General features: G+C 40.5%; 1 protein-coding gene across 1 annotated transcript in view; it reads right to left on the reverse strand.

Moving 5' to 3' along the window:
- Nucleotides 1-10,313: 10,313 nt before the first annotated feature.
- Nucleotides 10,314-16,180, reverse strand: part of NTF3 (neurotrophin 3) — a 54,593-nt gene continuing 48,726 nt past the window's right edge. Inside the window, exon 2 of the mRNA XM_037390235.1 lies at nucleotides 10,314-14,046. Coding sequence (XP_037246132.1) covers nucleotides 13,252-14,046 — 795 coding nt within the window. The 3' untranslated portion in view covers nucleotides 10,314-13,251. The remainder of the gene's footprint in view (nucleotides 14,047-16,180) is intronic.

A 16,180-nucleotide genomic window follows, 5' to 3' on the forward strand; every position in this document is an offset into this window, starting at 1 on the left:
CCAAGTTTTGCAGGGGATTTCGGAAGATAAGACTGCAAGATGAAAAACTGTAGAAGTTGTCACTGTTTTGCGTTTGTCATCTACCACAGCTTGAAATAAAAGTGTAAGAGCTGTAGTAGTGGGGAGCACCGAGCTGGCAGGAAGAGGAGTGTGGAGAGGCAGACAGCATCGATGACTGTGCCTGCGCTGTTACAAAATTTGATGGTTGGGAAGTGCAAAGAGTGTTTTCATCTCCTGATCTTGCAGCCTTCTCCATCTTGTGACCTGAGGTTCTTCTGTGGTGCTTTGAGTGTTATCAGTGCTTATTCTTAAGCAGAGGTGCCACTGAGAGATTAATAACTAACCCCTCGCCACAGCCGTAACAACACCTTTCCTGCATTGCACCAGTTATACTTCTGAACTAAAGCACATGTCAGTGCCATGCAGTTAGTCTGAATCATAGAATATTTCATGTCTATGCTCTACATAGTGACAGCAATCCTAAACTGAAGGGTCAGGTGTTGCCCTCAGAGCAGTGGAAGTGGTCAGGCTGAATGCTAGGGCAGAACCAGGGGGTCCATCCCTACGGGGTTCAACGTGCCTGTGGGTTTTGTTAATTACTTCAAACGCTGTTGGCAATGGAGGCTGCTTTCTCAGCATCCTGCCTTTGGTGCAGGTTCCGTAGGAAGATTTTTCCATGGACTCACTGTCCAAATGTTGCCTTTACAGTCAGTAGAAAGCATTATCTGGTACAGAAGAGATGCCTGTTTCCAAGTGCATGCAAATGTGTTTTGATGTGCTGCCTTCCTACTCCTTGGCTTGCGTTATGGGAACAACATCAATATAGTGGGAAATCCTTTTAAAACGTCTAATATTTCATTGTTACTTTGAAGACTGCTGCGCTGGCCTGTGGGGCAGAGCTGGGTTGCCATTTCAGAGGAATGCGACCCTGCCTTTCTCCACAAGAAGCCAGCCTGGCTGAGGGCCTGGCAGGGCCTATTTCTGATAAAGCAGACGGTGCCTTTCCATTCAACCACCTTTCATTCAACTACTGAAGAAAACTTTGTTCTGCCCTGCTGTACAGCTGTTATTTTACAGCTCTGTGTTCCCAGATTAAGGAATTGGTTATATTTTTAACTCACAAAATGTCTTTCCCACTAGTGCTTTCCCATTTGATCTGCGTGGGTGGCCTTCAGCTTCTTGGCCACAACTATTCCTTAACCTTAGTCAATCTTCTTGCTGTTTTACCCTGTCCCCTGCCCAGCCCAGAAATGGTTGACTGCCTCGTACCCAATTCATCACATCTATTGTAAACAGCACATTTTTATTTGAGGACTGGCATTTTGTCCCCACTGCCAAATGTCCAAAGTTTTCCTCCTTTGCTCTCTCCCCCTCTCCCTCTCTTTTTTCACTCATTGAAGCTGTTTGCCCTGGGATTTCCATCTCCTATATACACTGTTGCATGACCCCTTTCATTTTTGGTCAGTGTTGACAGCTTTAACTTCATTTTCAGAGCTCACACGTGCTGAAAACACCTGGGACTTCCTCTTCACAGAACACCTTAAGTCACAATGCTGGTCTTGTGCTTCTCAGTCCATGACACTTTCCTTTACCAAGCTGGTATTTGTAGGTAAACCTTACTATGGACAAGTCTTCCAGCCCATGAGAGGCTTCTGAAATTACAGAGCACAGTAGGTCTGTAAAAATAAAAACAACAAAAAAAGCAACAACACACAACACAGCCATCTCATAGTCAGTCTAGCACCAATGGCTAAAGGGAATCAAGAAGCATGTAAATGTATATTTACCTGTGATGAACTATTGTATCTTTCACTATTTAAAGAAAAAACTAAATTTTTTTCATGGGCTAGATTCACGTTTTCTGAGCACTTGACTCTGACAGTGCCAAAAATCTCTCTCAATTAGCCCAATCCCCTTTCTGCTCATATGCAGTTCCTACTTTTAATCTGTCAGTGTACATTGGGCTGGAATACAATCAAACTGGTCTGCAAATGAGGTTGTGATCCTGACAGAAGAGAAATGTCTCCTAATTTTGTCTCTCTTTAAGTCTCTGATGGAATCCATCACTCCCTAAGACAGGGATGCCCAGCCTGCAGCATACAAGCTGTTTCCAGCTGGCAAAATAATTAATCTCACAGTCTGGTTTTGGCCACCTTTCCTTAGAGTCCCTCACATGTGGGTGACAGGCTAATAAATTAATCTGGAGAACTAATTAGGAAGAAAAGGAACAGCAATGTTGTTTACCCTGAGTAGCACCCTATAGCTCCACTGTCATTTAGAATCGTTTGGCTTTTTTTAGACAATTAGTGTTTCTTGTGTCCTAGCTTGTAACTTTTTCTTCAGTTACGTGGCATACAACCTCATAGACTTCCCTATATCAGTTGTGGCAGTTGACCAGCCCCTCCAAGGCAGCCAGTAAACACAGACACTTCCATCCAGAAGGAGAAATTAACTGTAGAGGGAAGAGAGATGTGAAAGCAAGTGTTAGTGCCATCTTAACAGCATTTGTCAGCTTCAGTGACAGCTATTAGTCCTTTTCTTTTAACACCTCTGGATTTGCACAGTGAAGGATGCTCACCTATCCTGACAGCTAGGATAAACAGCTTTGAAGTCAAAAGTGCAGGAAGGAGCCACATGGGAAGATGCAGAAGGAAACAGCCCCTTCATTATCCCTATGAAGTTTAAGCATCTGGAGTACTAGTCAGATCACACGAGACAGAAGAGGATGTTTCTGCATCCATTTCTCCCAGTATCTAGTCTCCTTTGCTGATAAAAACCATGAATCTCCCAGGATCTCTTGTCATGGTTCTAACCAAATTCTGTGTTCAATGTTTGAAAAGTTTCCTTGCATGTTTCCTCCGTCTGCTGCCAGTGAAGTAGTGTCTGTACCGGAGTATTTTACACTGGGTGGAAAGGAGATCTCTTAAGTGCACCATTAAGTACTTGCCCTTCTAACTCCTAAAGAGCAGGTCATAAGTTCCTCTTTCAGCAGTCAAGAGCTGTGACTGAGCAAGAACTGGGCACAGAAGTCTGTGCTCATCGTCTGCATGGCACTTGCTGCCAGCAAGACTGGAAACTGGCATCAGAAGTTTTTAATGCAAATGGTGACACACCACTGCTTGTTTCTAGGACATGTTTGCCAGGGTCCCCCTCTTGGTGATAGCAGTGGATCTATATTGAAGGACCTCTGCATTTACTTTAATAGTCATGAAAATTCCCTCATATGTGAGAAACTGTGCTCTGGTTTTGGCTGGGATAATTTTCTTCTTCGTAGTAGGTTTTAATGCAGTGTTTTATGCTGGAGGAATCCCTCAGCTTTCCATGTGTTTGCTTTAATCTTCCATAAATTGCTGGAACAATATACTAGGGACTCAGAAGGGCTTAGGACCTTATTGTCGCACCTTGCTTAAGTCTTGGATAGGACATATTAATGGTAGGAGGGATAAATGCATAGAAATTGCAGGGTAGTCTCTTTGGGCATGGGACCAGAATATTCATCTGCATTTGTAGCAACCTTCTAAGTAGCTATGTGAATAAGAGTCACTAGGTTAAGGAAAAAGTAATCTCAAATTACTACCCAAAACATTTTCTTTTCTGTTTCTTCAGCACCTTTTAGAAAGTGCTGCTGTCAAACTCATCATTTGAAGGGAAGTGTCCTTCCCTTCAAACATGTGATTTGGCCACCTAAGTCAGTAAGGTGGTCTTGATAATTTCACCCCAGATCTAAATCTGTTTCCAGTTACACAGTGAGTGACTTCTTCCCCTGGTTCAGCACGTTCCCAGTTATCGTTGCATGTAACTCATATTAGTTTCCCCAGCTCCTTGTCCAGGTGACTGCATTCATATCCAAGTCTATTTGAATGACTTTTTCAAGTAAGAATTTGTGAAGTACTGCCAAATGCTTTACTGCACTCTAGATATTACTTTATCTGCTAATTTTGTTCTTTGATTTAAAAAAAAAAAAAGATAGTTTTATTTGGTGTGTTCTTTTCTTTATCCTATAAACCCATGGTATTTTATTGATCATAGTTCAATTATTAAGCACATAATTCAGGACCCACTGGAAATTTTTGGAGCTTTTTACAAACTTCCATTGACCTTGGATCAGGTCTTAAATGCTTACATATTACCTGTTGTGCTTTTTTTTCCTGGGAATTTTAAGCAAAATTTACGGGGTTGGGAACTACTAGGTTTGCTCATATTCTTGTTCTGTTTGCTTTTTTTAGTGAACTGCTATTATTTCCAGTAATAAAATCACTGAGAAGCCTTATTATTACCCTGGTTCATAAAAAACATTTGACCACGCGCTTTGCTTTAAGCACAGGGTTAATCTTACCAACTTTGAGACAGCTATTTTTCTCTTTAAAATGGGGCATATGCTTACGGGCTATTTTGGATCAAGACCTCTGCAAGCAGGCTGAGTGAACTCAATCCAGTTAAGTGCAGCCTGAGCTATGCAACTGGCTCTCAGTACATCCTGGCTGTGTATTTTTTTGAAGAATGAATCTATAAGCTACTCCCACAGAGATTATTAGCAGAGATCCACTAAACATTTTAAGCAAGAAAATCTCCCTAACAGCAGAATTTTAGCTAAAGCTATTATATTTTATCTTCATGGGAAAGGAATGGATTTTACAAGGCAGTAATCATAGAGGGATGAACCTTATGAGAGGAAAAAAAAAAATGCTATTATCAAAGGCCAGCTGATCTTTTTTCCTAAGATTACAAACTTGGATTTTTATTTTTTTTTCTCAGCTTTTGCTCCTCTGTCCTGTTGTTGTCTTTGTTAAATTCCAATTTTGGTCTTCCAGTGAATTTCTTGGTATCAGCTTTTGGGTTATTTGCTGTATTCACACCTCCTGAGCTATAGTTCTTCACTTACAGAGCCTGCACTGTTCCCACTGAGTAGGTCACTGCTTGGGGCGATGGAATATTTAGTAAACACTTCATGAAATAATGAATGACCTTAGGGCTGACAGAAGCAGACGCTTCAGATTATGTTCAGGGATTGTAAAATTTCTGCCATTTTTTAAGGCTTAATGGAACAGTAGATGAAGAGAAAAATCTCAAAGAAAACTTCCAAGCCCCCAAAGTCAAGCTGTATGCCCCAGTTTGCAAATTGAGTCATTACTGAAGGTTGGTAAAGGCTACAAAATTCAGGATGTGAGGTTTACCCAGGATGAATCATTTCAGTTTATTTCAGATTGCAGTTCTGAAGTCTTTGCAATGAAGTAAAATTAGCATGTTAACTAAACTCAATATTTGCCTACTGAAAAATGCTTGAGAAAGCCAAGTATGAAGTTTCTGGTGAAATAAAAAGAAACTCACATGGACACCTCTGTTCATCAGGAATGGGTTACCTTGTCTTAGCTGAAGTTAGATTGCTCTTGTCTAAAGCAGTTTGTTTCTGAACAAGAGCATCTTCACTGAGCTTGTAGTATGCACATGCTGTTTTAATTTTCCAGTGTCTCTTGTGTTGACAACAGTTACGGACTTCAGAATTTAATTCTGAATGCCAGTACCTGCAAATCTGACTTTCACTTCTTATCATTTCTTCAAACAAAGCAAGGCTCAGTGAAGTTGCATCTGAAGCAAGAATTAAAGTTAATTTTGAATGCATGGTGGTTTTCAGGGAACGCTGTTTAGCTGGTGCCATAGAAAGCCCCTGGGTTTACCTGGTGAGCTGCACTGAATCAGTCTGAGATCTGACAACAATATCCCTCTATGCAGGGCAGATGTAGTTTAAAGCTGCTACACCATAGAAGTATAGGCCCCCTGTAACCTGTCACGTTAAATAATTTGATTGGTATTCATCATGTAGCTGCGCAGGCAGCAGCTATGTGGTGTACAGAAACTGAGAGGTTCATCAAATACAGAGCTCACCACCTGCTTTAAAATGTCACAGGCCTAATTCCCAGCTTTATTGTATCAGTAAAACTGGGACTAATCCTACTGAAGTCAGACATTAAACCTGCATGAGATCAGAATAGTTAAGTATTTATTAGTTGTATGTGCAGTGGTTCCCCCTAAAACTCTACAGATGACTTGAACACTTTCCACTATTCAGATTGCCTTTTTCTGTACATTCCTGATGCAAGTGAAACTGTTCAGGAGCAAATATTGCTAAAAAAACCCACCACCCACTTTTGCCTTCCTCTTTAGTCTTTCACTTCGTGTGAACCAGCCCCAAAACATTGCAGGGTTGCCTTGATATTTTTTAAACTTGGTTTATGAAATGGCAGTTTTGATCCTTCTCCTCAAAGATTCCATGGGAGGAGGTGAAGGATGTCCCAGCATCAGCTTGTGAGGCAATGGAGTTGACCTCACACTCTCTTTGCCTGGCTGGGGAACTGTGTTGTGCAGCTATACCGTGACTGCTGTCCATTTTTGTGCCCCATCTCCATGGCATTTAGAAAACGATAGGAAGGAGCCGCAGAGACTGCTGAGCCCCTCTCCTCTATCCAGTCATGGTGCTGCTGTGCTCTTCCATTCACGTATAAATGCTCCCTGCAACAGGATCTACTTCACTGCATATTCTTGTAGTGAATCAGCAATGTGGCAGGAAGAAACCTGAAGGGAAAATACATCACTGAATGACTCTACTAAAGGAGATTTTTTCTCTTTCTTTCTAACTTCTGTTCTCCAGGATCTTCGTATCACTGTGAGAAAAATGCACGCAGTATGCCTTTCTCAGGAACCCCTATATTCCATTTCTGTGGAAAAAAAACTAACAAGAAAAAACACATGGGAGTTTGAGACAAAACTGTTCCCACGAGAACTCCCTTTTGCATAATTGCCGTTATCTGATTATGGTGGGAGAATGTTTTTTTTTTCACCTTCACCCCTGGCTAGGACAAGTACCATGTCCTGACGACAAGTCTCAGGAATCCAAGACGGCCAAGATTATTGACCTAGGGGATATGTGCCTCTGAGTCAGGTCCTGAGATCAGGAGGATCGTGATGGCTGTACAGTTTAGTTTATGTGTTTGCGGGGTCTAATTTTCAAGGAGCCAATGTAATAATTATTGCCCCACCCATCCAACTTCTTCTACCCTTCAGCTCTTTGGCGACCCAGTTTCTGCCTCCTCAAGACTTCAAATACAGGTCCTTGTGACATCGTGGAATAGACACTGACTGTGGCAGCTGAGCTCTCACTCTCAGCAGAACAGAAAAATTTCCTTCCTGGAAGTTTTTTCCTCAGGACATAAATTCAGGGATCATGCTCTGACCTGTGATTTGGCTCGTGTATTGGGGTTATGATGCATGGTCTATCAGCAGCATAGAAATGAGCAAATTTCTATCTTCTGAACTTAATGGGAATCACATTTAGTAGATTTGTGCAATAGCAAAGTTTAAAAACGGTACACTCCATATGAGCAGTGGGCTGTGTCACATACAAATCTGACTCAAAGTATTTGTAATAACTTGACAAAAGCTGCCATTCGATATTTTAAAACATATTTAATCTCTGAGCCTGAGAATCAGATTCTGCCACTTTCACGCGTGTTGTTTAGCTGTCTACTGTACAAATGTGGGACTTGAAAGTTTTACATTGCCCAGCAACTTTAGAGCCGTATTTCTGCTCCATTATCCACAAAGATTCCACACAACAGACATCTACAAGCAGTAAATTGAGGTGCTTATTATACAAAATACCATGTGTAAAACAAAACCAAGATTTGTATTAAAATTCCTTTCTCAGACACTGTGAACATAAATAGGAATCAACAGAAGTTATTTACAGTGCTAGACACAGTATTTTACTGCATACTTCCATTTACAGGTTTGGGGTTTTTTCTTTTCTAAATTGCTGCTAAATATGTGTACTGGTTATATCAGACCGTTCAAAATTTATTTTAAACTTAAATCCCTGGAACTAGGCAAAGTAATGAACAATTTTTATGACACTAATGTTAAAACCTTGGCTTGTTTTGTGTGGTGGATAATGCTTTCAGCTCAGGCTCCCCCTTATGCATTCAATTTGGATTTAATACCTTCTAAGCCAAATTCTGCCCTCACTTAACAGCTTCTTAGTCCTAAGTGCTGACAACAGGGGCTGCATAGGGCAGGCTGAGAGAGAGACTTCATCATCTCTGCTCGGTGAGCATAGTTAATTCCTAATCAACGCAGTGGGATTGACCCCAATTAATAGAGGTTCATTTTCGTTTTGAATTCATGTTTCAGATGATCTAATGGTATTTCTTTAACCCTTATCATAGCAGGAAAAAGCCTTTCATCCAAGCTAAGAGCTGAACAATCTCTCTCCCCTGCTTTCCTAAATCTCTACAAGATGTTTGCCACCCAGCAGCTATGACTCCCTTTTTTTCAGCACTAACTTCCCTTTTCTCTCACCCTCCATGGAACTATTTTTACTTAGAGAAAAAAAAGCATACTGCCTTCCTCCTTAGCGGCCTTCCCTGGACACCTTAGTGTTTTCTCTCAAAAGGTCTCAAAGCAATTTACAAATAATGGAGCTGGTTTATCAACAATGCTTTCTCCTCCCTGTGACACAAATAAACAGTAACAACATGCTGTGTCTTAGAGAGGGGACACGCTGGAACCACAGCACCCTTTTACAGATGGTCCATCCAGATCCACGTAAGGCGTGCTTCTGGGCAGGCAAAGAATGTGAACCGAAAAACGGTCTTTCTGTCAAAGGTCTTAGGTGTCCCAACCCTTGGACATGCAGGAAGCAACCCTTGATTCTGCAGCCCTTGCTCATGCAACTTGCAGCTCAAGACCAAAAGCAGAGCAGGCGATCTGAGAAGGTGGATGTAAAGATGGTGTAGGGCTGCCTCACTCTTTGCTCCTTGGCTGCTGTGTATACAGCCGCTTCTCAAGTGTGATTTAAAGCAGCCTGGTCATGATCTCACCTAATTGTGTGGCTAATGGCTCCAGAATAGGTCCTTGTGATCAAAATGTCTGGAAACATGAGGTCATGACATCAAAAGGCCAGGTCGATAGTGAAAGTATGGCTTTCAGGTGCCGTTGGCTTCAAAGCTCAGCAGTAAAATAAAGGCGAAATCTGTATTTGGGGACCTTCATGGAAAGCATTACCATTTGCTGTTCATCAGAGGTACCAAAGCAGTTAATGATTTTATATATATATATATATAATAAATTATCCAGCTCATGAATGTAATAAGTTTCAGGAAAAATAAATTTTTTGCTACAGAGGTTAGTTAAAATAATTAAGCTAGGAATGTCATTGCTGAGCTCAGCAATAACCTGCATAGAACTGCATGGACCTACAGCGGCAGTGAATGGCTGACTTTCCCAGGAAATTTTCTGTTATCCTTATATTGCTTGATTTTTTTACACCACATCTGTGCTTGCTTTGTCATTCTGCCATCTGCTGTAACAAAATACAGGCAAAGCATTTCAGAAAACAACCCCTCCACACTTTAAAATGCTCCAATCCAGAGCACAGCCTTTTACTTCTCACAAGCTGTAGTGCTTATTATCCTCTCCTCCTCCTCTTCCTCCTCCTCCTCCTCCTCCTTCCTCAGCCCCCCTACCACATGCATGATGAATTATATACTCGTACCAAGCGTGGAGAATACAGAATCCCATTGATTTTGCCACAATGTTTCTATTAAATGAAATGAATGGCTATGTGCTTTACTTCTCTGTGCAAATCTGTTTGCTGAAAGGTCAGAAATAGCAGGTCATTATCATAAAATTTTTAATTTTGGAACTCCCAATCAGATTTGTTTTCTGTTTGGTATTGTCTGCAGATACACAATGTATAGCCGAGAGAAAGACTCTGATTGCTAAATCATCGAAATAACAGAGTACGAGCAGAGTGGTTTTGAGCACACACTCTGTATAGTCCAGTCAAAGTTTCTTCCTGGTGCAGCCGCACAAATCTCTTGGTAGCAGTAAACTCGCTGCACAGACTTCATTCCTGAACACATGTTCAAAGGTGATAAAATAAATGCAGATGGTTTCCCAAAACCTCAGTGGAGCATTTTTTACTGTTACTAAATGGACTGTAAAAAAACTAGGGAAAAAGTGGAGAAAATACAGTTTGACAGAGACAGGCAGTTTCAGAATAGCATTTGGTCGTTTGGGAGAAAAGCTAAATAAAATGTGTGTTTATAATGATCTATTGGCAAAACAATATTGACAGAGCATCTAAGCTGCCTAATGGGAGTGAGTTTTAGAATGTTTAAATTAAACTAGTGTTGCGAGCTGAATATTTTGCTAAATTACTTAACACACATACAAAGAAGTTGGATAGGAACTATGAATTCATTGTGCTATGACCAAAGTTGACAATAAAACCACCCCCAGCTACAGTGAAAACAGAATTAGGCCTTAACAAATTTATTACAGGCTTTGTTTACAAACTTGTTACAAAATTATACAGCATCTAATGTGTACACAGGATTTACAAGAACGCGTAACTGATGTGTGCAATTGCTCCGCTCTCTGGTTGAGATCTGCAGGTTTTTCTTCACCCAGGGCCCAATCCAGCTTCCACTGGAGAAGGTGAGAATTTTTCCATTGACTTTAGTGGAAAGTGGATCAGATCCAGAGGGTAACACTTCCGTTCATTGTTATACTGGGGTGGGAAAGAGGCAGCCAATCTAATAACCTTATGCACCATGCTTCTTTCTCATTTAATGTGTTTCAGATGACAGGCGTTGTACTTACTCTGATACTTTTTTGCTGGCTGATTATAAAGTACCTGCTGCATTGGTAAAGTTGAAAGTCAAAGGCCAGTTCCTCTGCTGAATTTACAGTGGAAAATACCAAATTTGTTTTCTTTGAACCTATAAGGAATGAACCTCCCTTGGTCTTCAGTGAGCAGAAACAAAGACATTAGGATCAACTCTGATGTTGTTCACATTACTGTAAACCTACGTTTTCTCAGCCATCATCAATAGAATTCCTCTGGATTTACAATGATGTTAACAAGTGTGGCATACACACTGTAGGAACAAGGTAGTTCCCAATTAATGTGATTTAACCAAGCTGAGTCAGTCTTCTTACTGACTTCCTCTTGTACAGAGATAGACCTATCCACCATACTGAAGCACGGAGATCTCTAGTTAATGATCCATGGCAATACTGCTCTCAATTACTCACAGTATCTGAAAATGATCTCTATTTGTGAATTCAGGGTGCTAAAGCAGGCTTTTAGCTTGCAAAAAAATTCAGTGGGGCAGGGTTCCAAAAAGTATGCTTGTCCCACAAGCAGAAAAATTTAGTTTAAACAAAAATTTCCCTACTAGTAAAGCTAGCAAAAGCTCTGTAAAGATAAAAAAAATACAAATGTTTGCCCAGGGAGGAGAATGCTGGAAAAATGCTAGTCAGATCTACCAGATACTGAGTTCCTTGCTACATTACATCTTTTCTTCCCTTTAAACAGTTGCCTTGGTATTGAACCTCTGAAGTTATTACTGCTTGAAACAAAATCAGGATTTAGTACTGTGAGGTGATGGTATATCTTGTGTGATAAATACCTTGGCCTCATGTTGAAAACTGGCTGGGTTCTCAAGACTTTTGCTTGTGGCCTCCCCTGCAGAATTATATCTATATGCTCCAGCCTGGCTCTCAGAGGCACTGCTATTCCTGTGCTTGGCCTCATGAGTGACCTCTCCAGTTCTCCGGTGGTTTTATGATGGTAACACTCTCTGTAAGGGACTAGGGGACACCATGCAATTTTCTGCCTTTGATGACCTGTTGCAGATTTGAGGTTGGTTCTCCAGTAGTGAAATCTGTATGAACAAAAGCATCCTGCACCCATGGTTTTGAGTGATCTCATTTTCATTTGTGATGCTGAACATGCTACAACAGTGAAAGCTGTAGTGTAAAAACCTAAGACTACTACAGCTGTAATGCTCTTTGAATGGCTGGTGATTCTCATCCCTGACTGTGTTAAGGTCTAGCTAGACACATATGCAGTCCAACCTTAATTCTGTTGATAGCCATGGCAAGACTCTCGTTTACTTTTATGGAAGCGGGATCCCATCCAGGGCATCATACGGCTAATATATAATAGACCATCTCTTCAAGCAGTGAAATTATTACTGTCCCCAGTGGAGCTGCATGACAATACAAGGAAGAGTTTGAGGTATATATATGCTAGTACATTTGTCTGTCCTAAGTAACAACTCACCTGTATAACTGAAGAACTTCATTATAACTATGGACTACCAGGATTTTAGTCACCATACTGCTCAAAAAGCTCTATTATTTCACATGCCTATGAAAGGTGCCAGGTTTGTTGAGCAGTTCAACATTATTTTTTCTTTCTGTGAAAAATGAAGAATGGATTGCTGAGGAGAAGAACGGCTTCACATGGGTGTGTGGCTTTGATGTCCATGCCAGGATATCATATCTTTCTTTACCACAATTTGCAAGCCAAGGGCTCTTTAAAGGTTAAGACACCATCAGCTTTGTTTCTAATTTAAAAGCTCAGACATAGAGGAATGATCCAACAATGCAAGCAGAAATAATTGATTGTGTGAGGAGGAAGAGGCTGATCACAATAAATAGTAAATTCTGAATAAATCATCTTTTATGTATTATATTAACGATCCATTTAGATTGGTTCTTGGCTTCAGTAAGTTTCTGCTACAGATATTTCAGATTGTTTTCATATTTTTTCTACAACGCACTGGCAGCATTAAAAACAGTTGCAAAACAAATGTTCTTCAAAAACATAAACGAAAGTTGCTGGAATATTAGCAGTCATTCTGAAATGCTAACAGAGGGAAAATGGTCATTTCACTGGCAACGCTGTCATAATACACAGAAATTGTTATTTTATGCCTGCTTACATCATTTGCAGGCTGTAACACATATTTTGGTCCATTATATTTTTGGCTGTGAGGAGTCAACACTGCATCCAATTAAATGTGAATGTATAGAATGGGGAATATAAATATGTACACAACTCTTGACATTGATCTGATTTTTAACAAGTTTACTAAATGACAGTCACTGGCTTGACAATACTGAATGAAAAATACTGATTTTACACAGATTTTACAGTAAGGTTATGGTATGCTGCCGACAAGCAGTGTCACAAACATAGTCTAAAAAACCCCGAAGTTGCCCACAGCAGAGGCACACACCCTTTGCTCTTGTTTATTGAGAGAGAAAGCTTATATACTGTAGGTTTGCTGAAGTTTAATAAATAAGGTCAACTTATAATATATAAAACAATATAAACATTTATATGCTACATGCATATCATATAATTTAAAGTAATAATTTATATAGCAAAGAGATGCAGATTTATGTTCTTCCTATTTTCCTTGACAACGCACACACACAGGAGGTGTCTATTCTTATCCATCTCCAGCCTACCAGTTTATTGTTTTCTGAAGTCAGTGCTCTAACATAAGTTTGGGATGTCTTGCATTGGGAGTTCCAGTGCTTGTCGTCGATTCCGCGGCAGCCGTTTTTTACAGGCTTGGCTTCTTTACACCTCGTTTCATAAAAGTATTGCTTAACTGGAGAGTTGCCTGTTTTAATTTCTCCCAGAACAGTTACCTGGTGTCCTCTAATGTCGATCGCAGATGATTTGTCCGTGACCCATAAACTTTCACTGTCACAAACGGAATATTCCCCTCGGTGGCTCTTGTGCTCTGCATACCTTTTCCGCCGAGAGGTTCTGTTCACCACCACTGAATTTCCAATATAATCCTCCATGAGGTACAGCGGCGGTGGTTCCAGCGGCGTGTTGTCACTCAAGAGGACGCGGGGAGAGTTGTAGCGTCTCTGCTGCCTTAAGAGGTCTCTATCCATTGAGATAACTGGCTGGAAGTCTGATTTCACATTTTCATCTCCATCCATGTCTTGCTGAGTGTCTGCTTTCTGCACCGTGTTTTGATAGTTTTCCTTAATATCTACCATCTGCTTAGAAAGCTTGTTTTTCAAAATGTCTGCCTGAATGAGTTTAATGATAAGAGAATTTATTGAATCTTCTGGCAAACTCCTTTGATCCATGTTGGTAGACTGGATGCCACGAAGATAAGTGAGAAATATCACATAAAACAAGATGGACATCACCTTGTTCACCTGTAAGATCTGCAAAGAAACAGAAAGTTAACATTAAAACAATTAAATAAGGAAGATTACTAGAAGCAGTAAACACAAAAATTTGGGTTTGCTTTTATAAGCATCTGCACTTTATAGATGCAGATAGGCTATGTGTTTCTTTGAAGATACTATTTCATTATACTTTATAATGAGTGCAACTGTTTTCTGACTTTTTTTTCCCCAGTGTTTCATCTATATTTCATGCACTTTTCAGGATGACCTTACCTTTCCTTTTACCATGCACAGTGTTTTATGCATATGTCAATTTTAGGTCCTTTCTCTACAGAGGTAGGTAGTTCTTGGGTTAGCATGTCCAGGTCTTGGCAGCAGAGAGAGGCCAGGCTTCTTTCACAGAGTCTATTCTAGAGTGGTTTAGTTTCAAAATTGCAAGATTATGCAGAATAGCCATCTCTCTAATGGTATAAAATGAAATTCTGACTTTGCTAAGTCTTGTCAAGTTTTTGAGTTGAGATTTCTTGGATCCATCAAATGGCTTGTGTTGAACTGTACCCTAAAAGCGTCATCATACACTGGGAAATACATACTGTGTTTCAATAGCTCACTCTCTTTCTGGTGCTATAAGGGAAAGTACTCTTGAAGGAAAAGGATGCAGTCCAGCAGCAAAGTGTTTTTTTTAATAAATTTTGAACTTTAGAAAGCAGTGGTGAGGCCTCTGTACTACAAGTGGGAAATTCAGATGGATCCACAGATCATTTTGTACCACTTGTTTTCAGGGTTAGGGCCTAGGGTTTTTTTGTTGCTTTTAATTAAGCGCCTTCATTACATTTGTATAAAGTGAAACAAACCTGACAGTAGTTAAAAATATTCAAAAACAGATGGAGGACACTCCTCCTCCCACATGCCCCCACTCTCCCCACCACCCCAAAAATGGAAGAATCTTGTTCAAAAAGATCAAAATGAACTCAAGATCAAGATTTTGAAAAGTAAATGTAGAAGTGTGTTTATTCTTTCTATTGTACTTTACCATGCACTGCTCTATATGGATTCCTGTAGTGTCTTTGTAATTCTAGCTTCTGAGCATCTTCTAGAAGCTCATTTGTCATTTCTTTTTAAATCTTTCTGTCATCTTGTTTGTGTAGTTGAGAAGTGTGGGCATCTGTCTAAGGAGGTGTGGGGTTTTTTTTTCCTTGTGGATATCTGTATATTTTGCTCTCGCATTTATATACATATATATATAAATAAATAATTTTCAATGTAAAATACAAAATCAAAGAAGCAAGCCACACAATTCAAAACACACCTGTTCTATAAAACTGTTGCACAAGTACTGGATTGAAGGAGAAAATGTTAAACTCATGTCAGAGCACTCTCATACCGTGAGGTAAGACCTGGCTGTAGTACTGCCCCAGGTGACTCAGAAAAGTCTTGAACTTGATTCTTCTGCACTGCAAACATGTCCACCATGTGTCAGACCATTAGCACTCTGGGATGAAGGCACAGTTACAGGACATGGAATGGATGGAGTTGGAAGGACCCTCTGGAGATCACTTAGTCCAATCTCACTGCTCAAAGCAGCGGCAGCTAGGGCAGCTTGCACAGGGCTGCACCCAGTCAGTGTTTCAATATCTCCACGGATGGAGACTCCACAACCCCTCTAGGCACCCTGTTGCAGTATTTAACCACCCTCACAGTAAAAAAAAAACAAACAACCAAAAAAACAAACAAACCAACAAACAAACAAACAAAAAACCCAAAAAAGCCCCTCATGTTTTGATAGTATCACCTAAATCTCAGTTCGTGCCCATTGCCTCTTGTCCTTTCATGGGACACCCCTGAGAATAGCCTAGTTCCATCTTTTTTACTTTCTCCCATGAGGTATTTCTACACTTTGATAAGATCTCCCTGATCCTTCTCTTCTCCAGCTGAACAGCCCCACCTCTCTCAGCCTCTCCACATATGACAAACACCCCACTCCCTTAATCATCTTCATGGACTTGTCCCTGTAGGTCCATGTCTCTTCTGTACTGGGGAGCCCAGAACTGGACACAGCACTCCAGATGGAGCCTCACCAGTGCTGAGCTGAGGGGAAGTATCCCATCCCTCAACCTTCTGGTGACACTCTGGGTACTCTGTTTTTCCCAGAAGAAATTGTGGAAATATC

Source organism: Falco rusticolus, chromosome 5, assembly GCF_015220075.1.
Source record: "Falco rusticolus isolate bFalRus1 chromosome 5, bFalRus1.pri, whole genome shotgun sequence".
Classification (NCBI taxonomy): domain Eukaryota; kingdom Metazoa; phylum Chordata; class Aves; order Falconiformes; family Falconidae; genus Falco; species Falco rusticolus.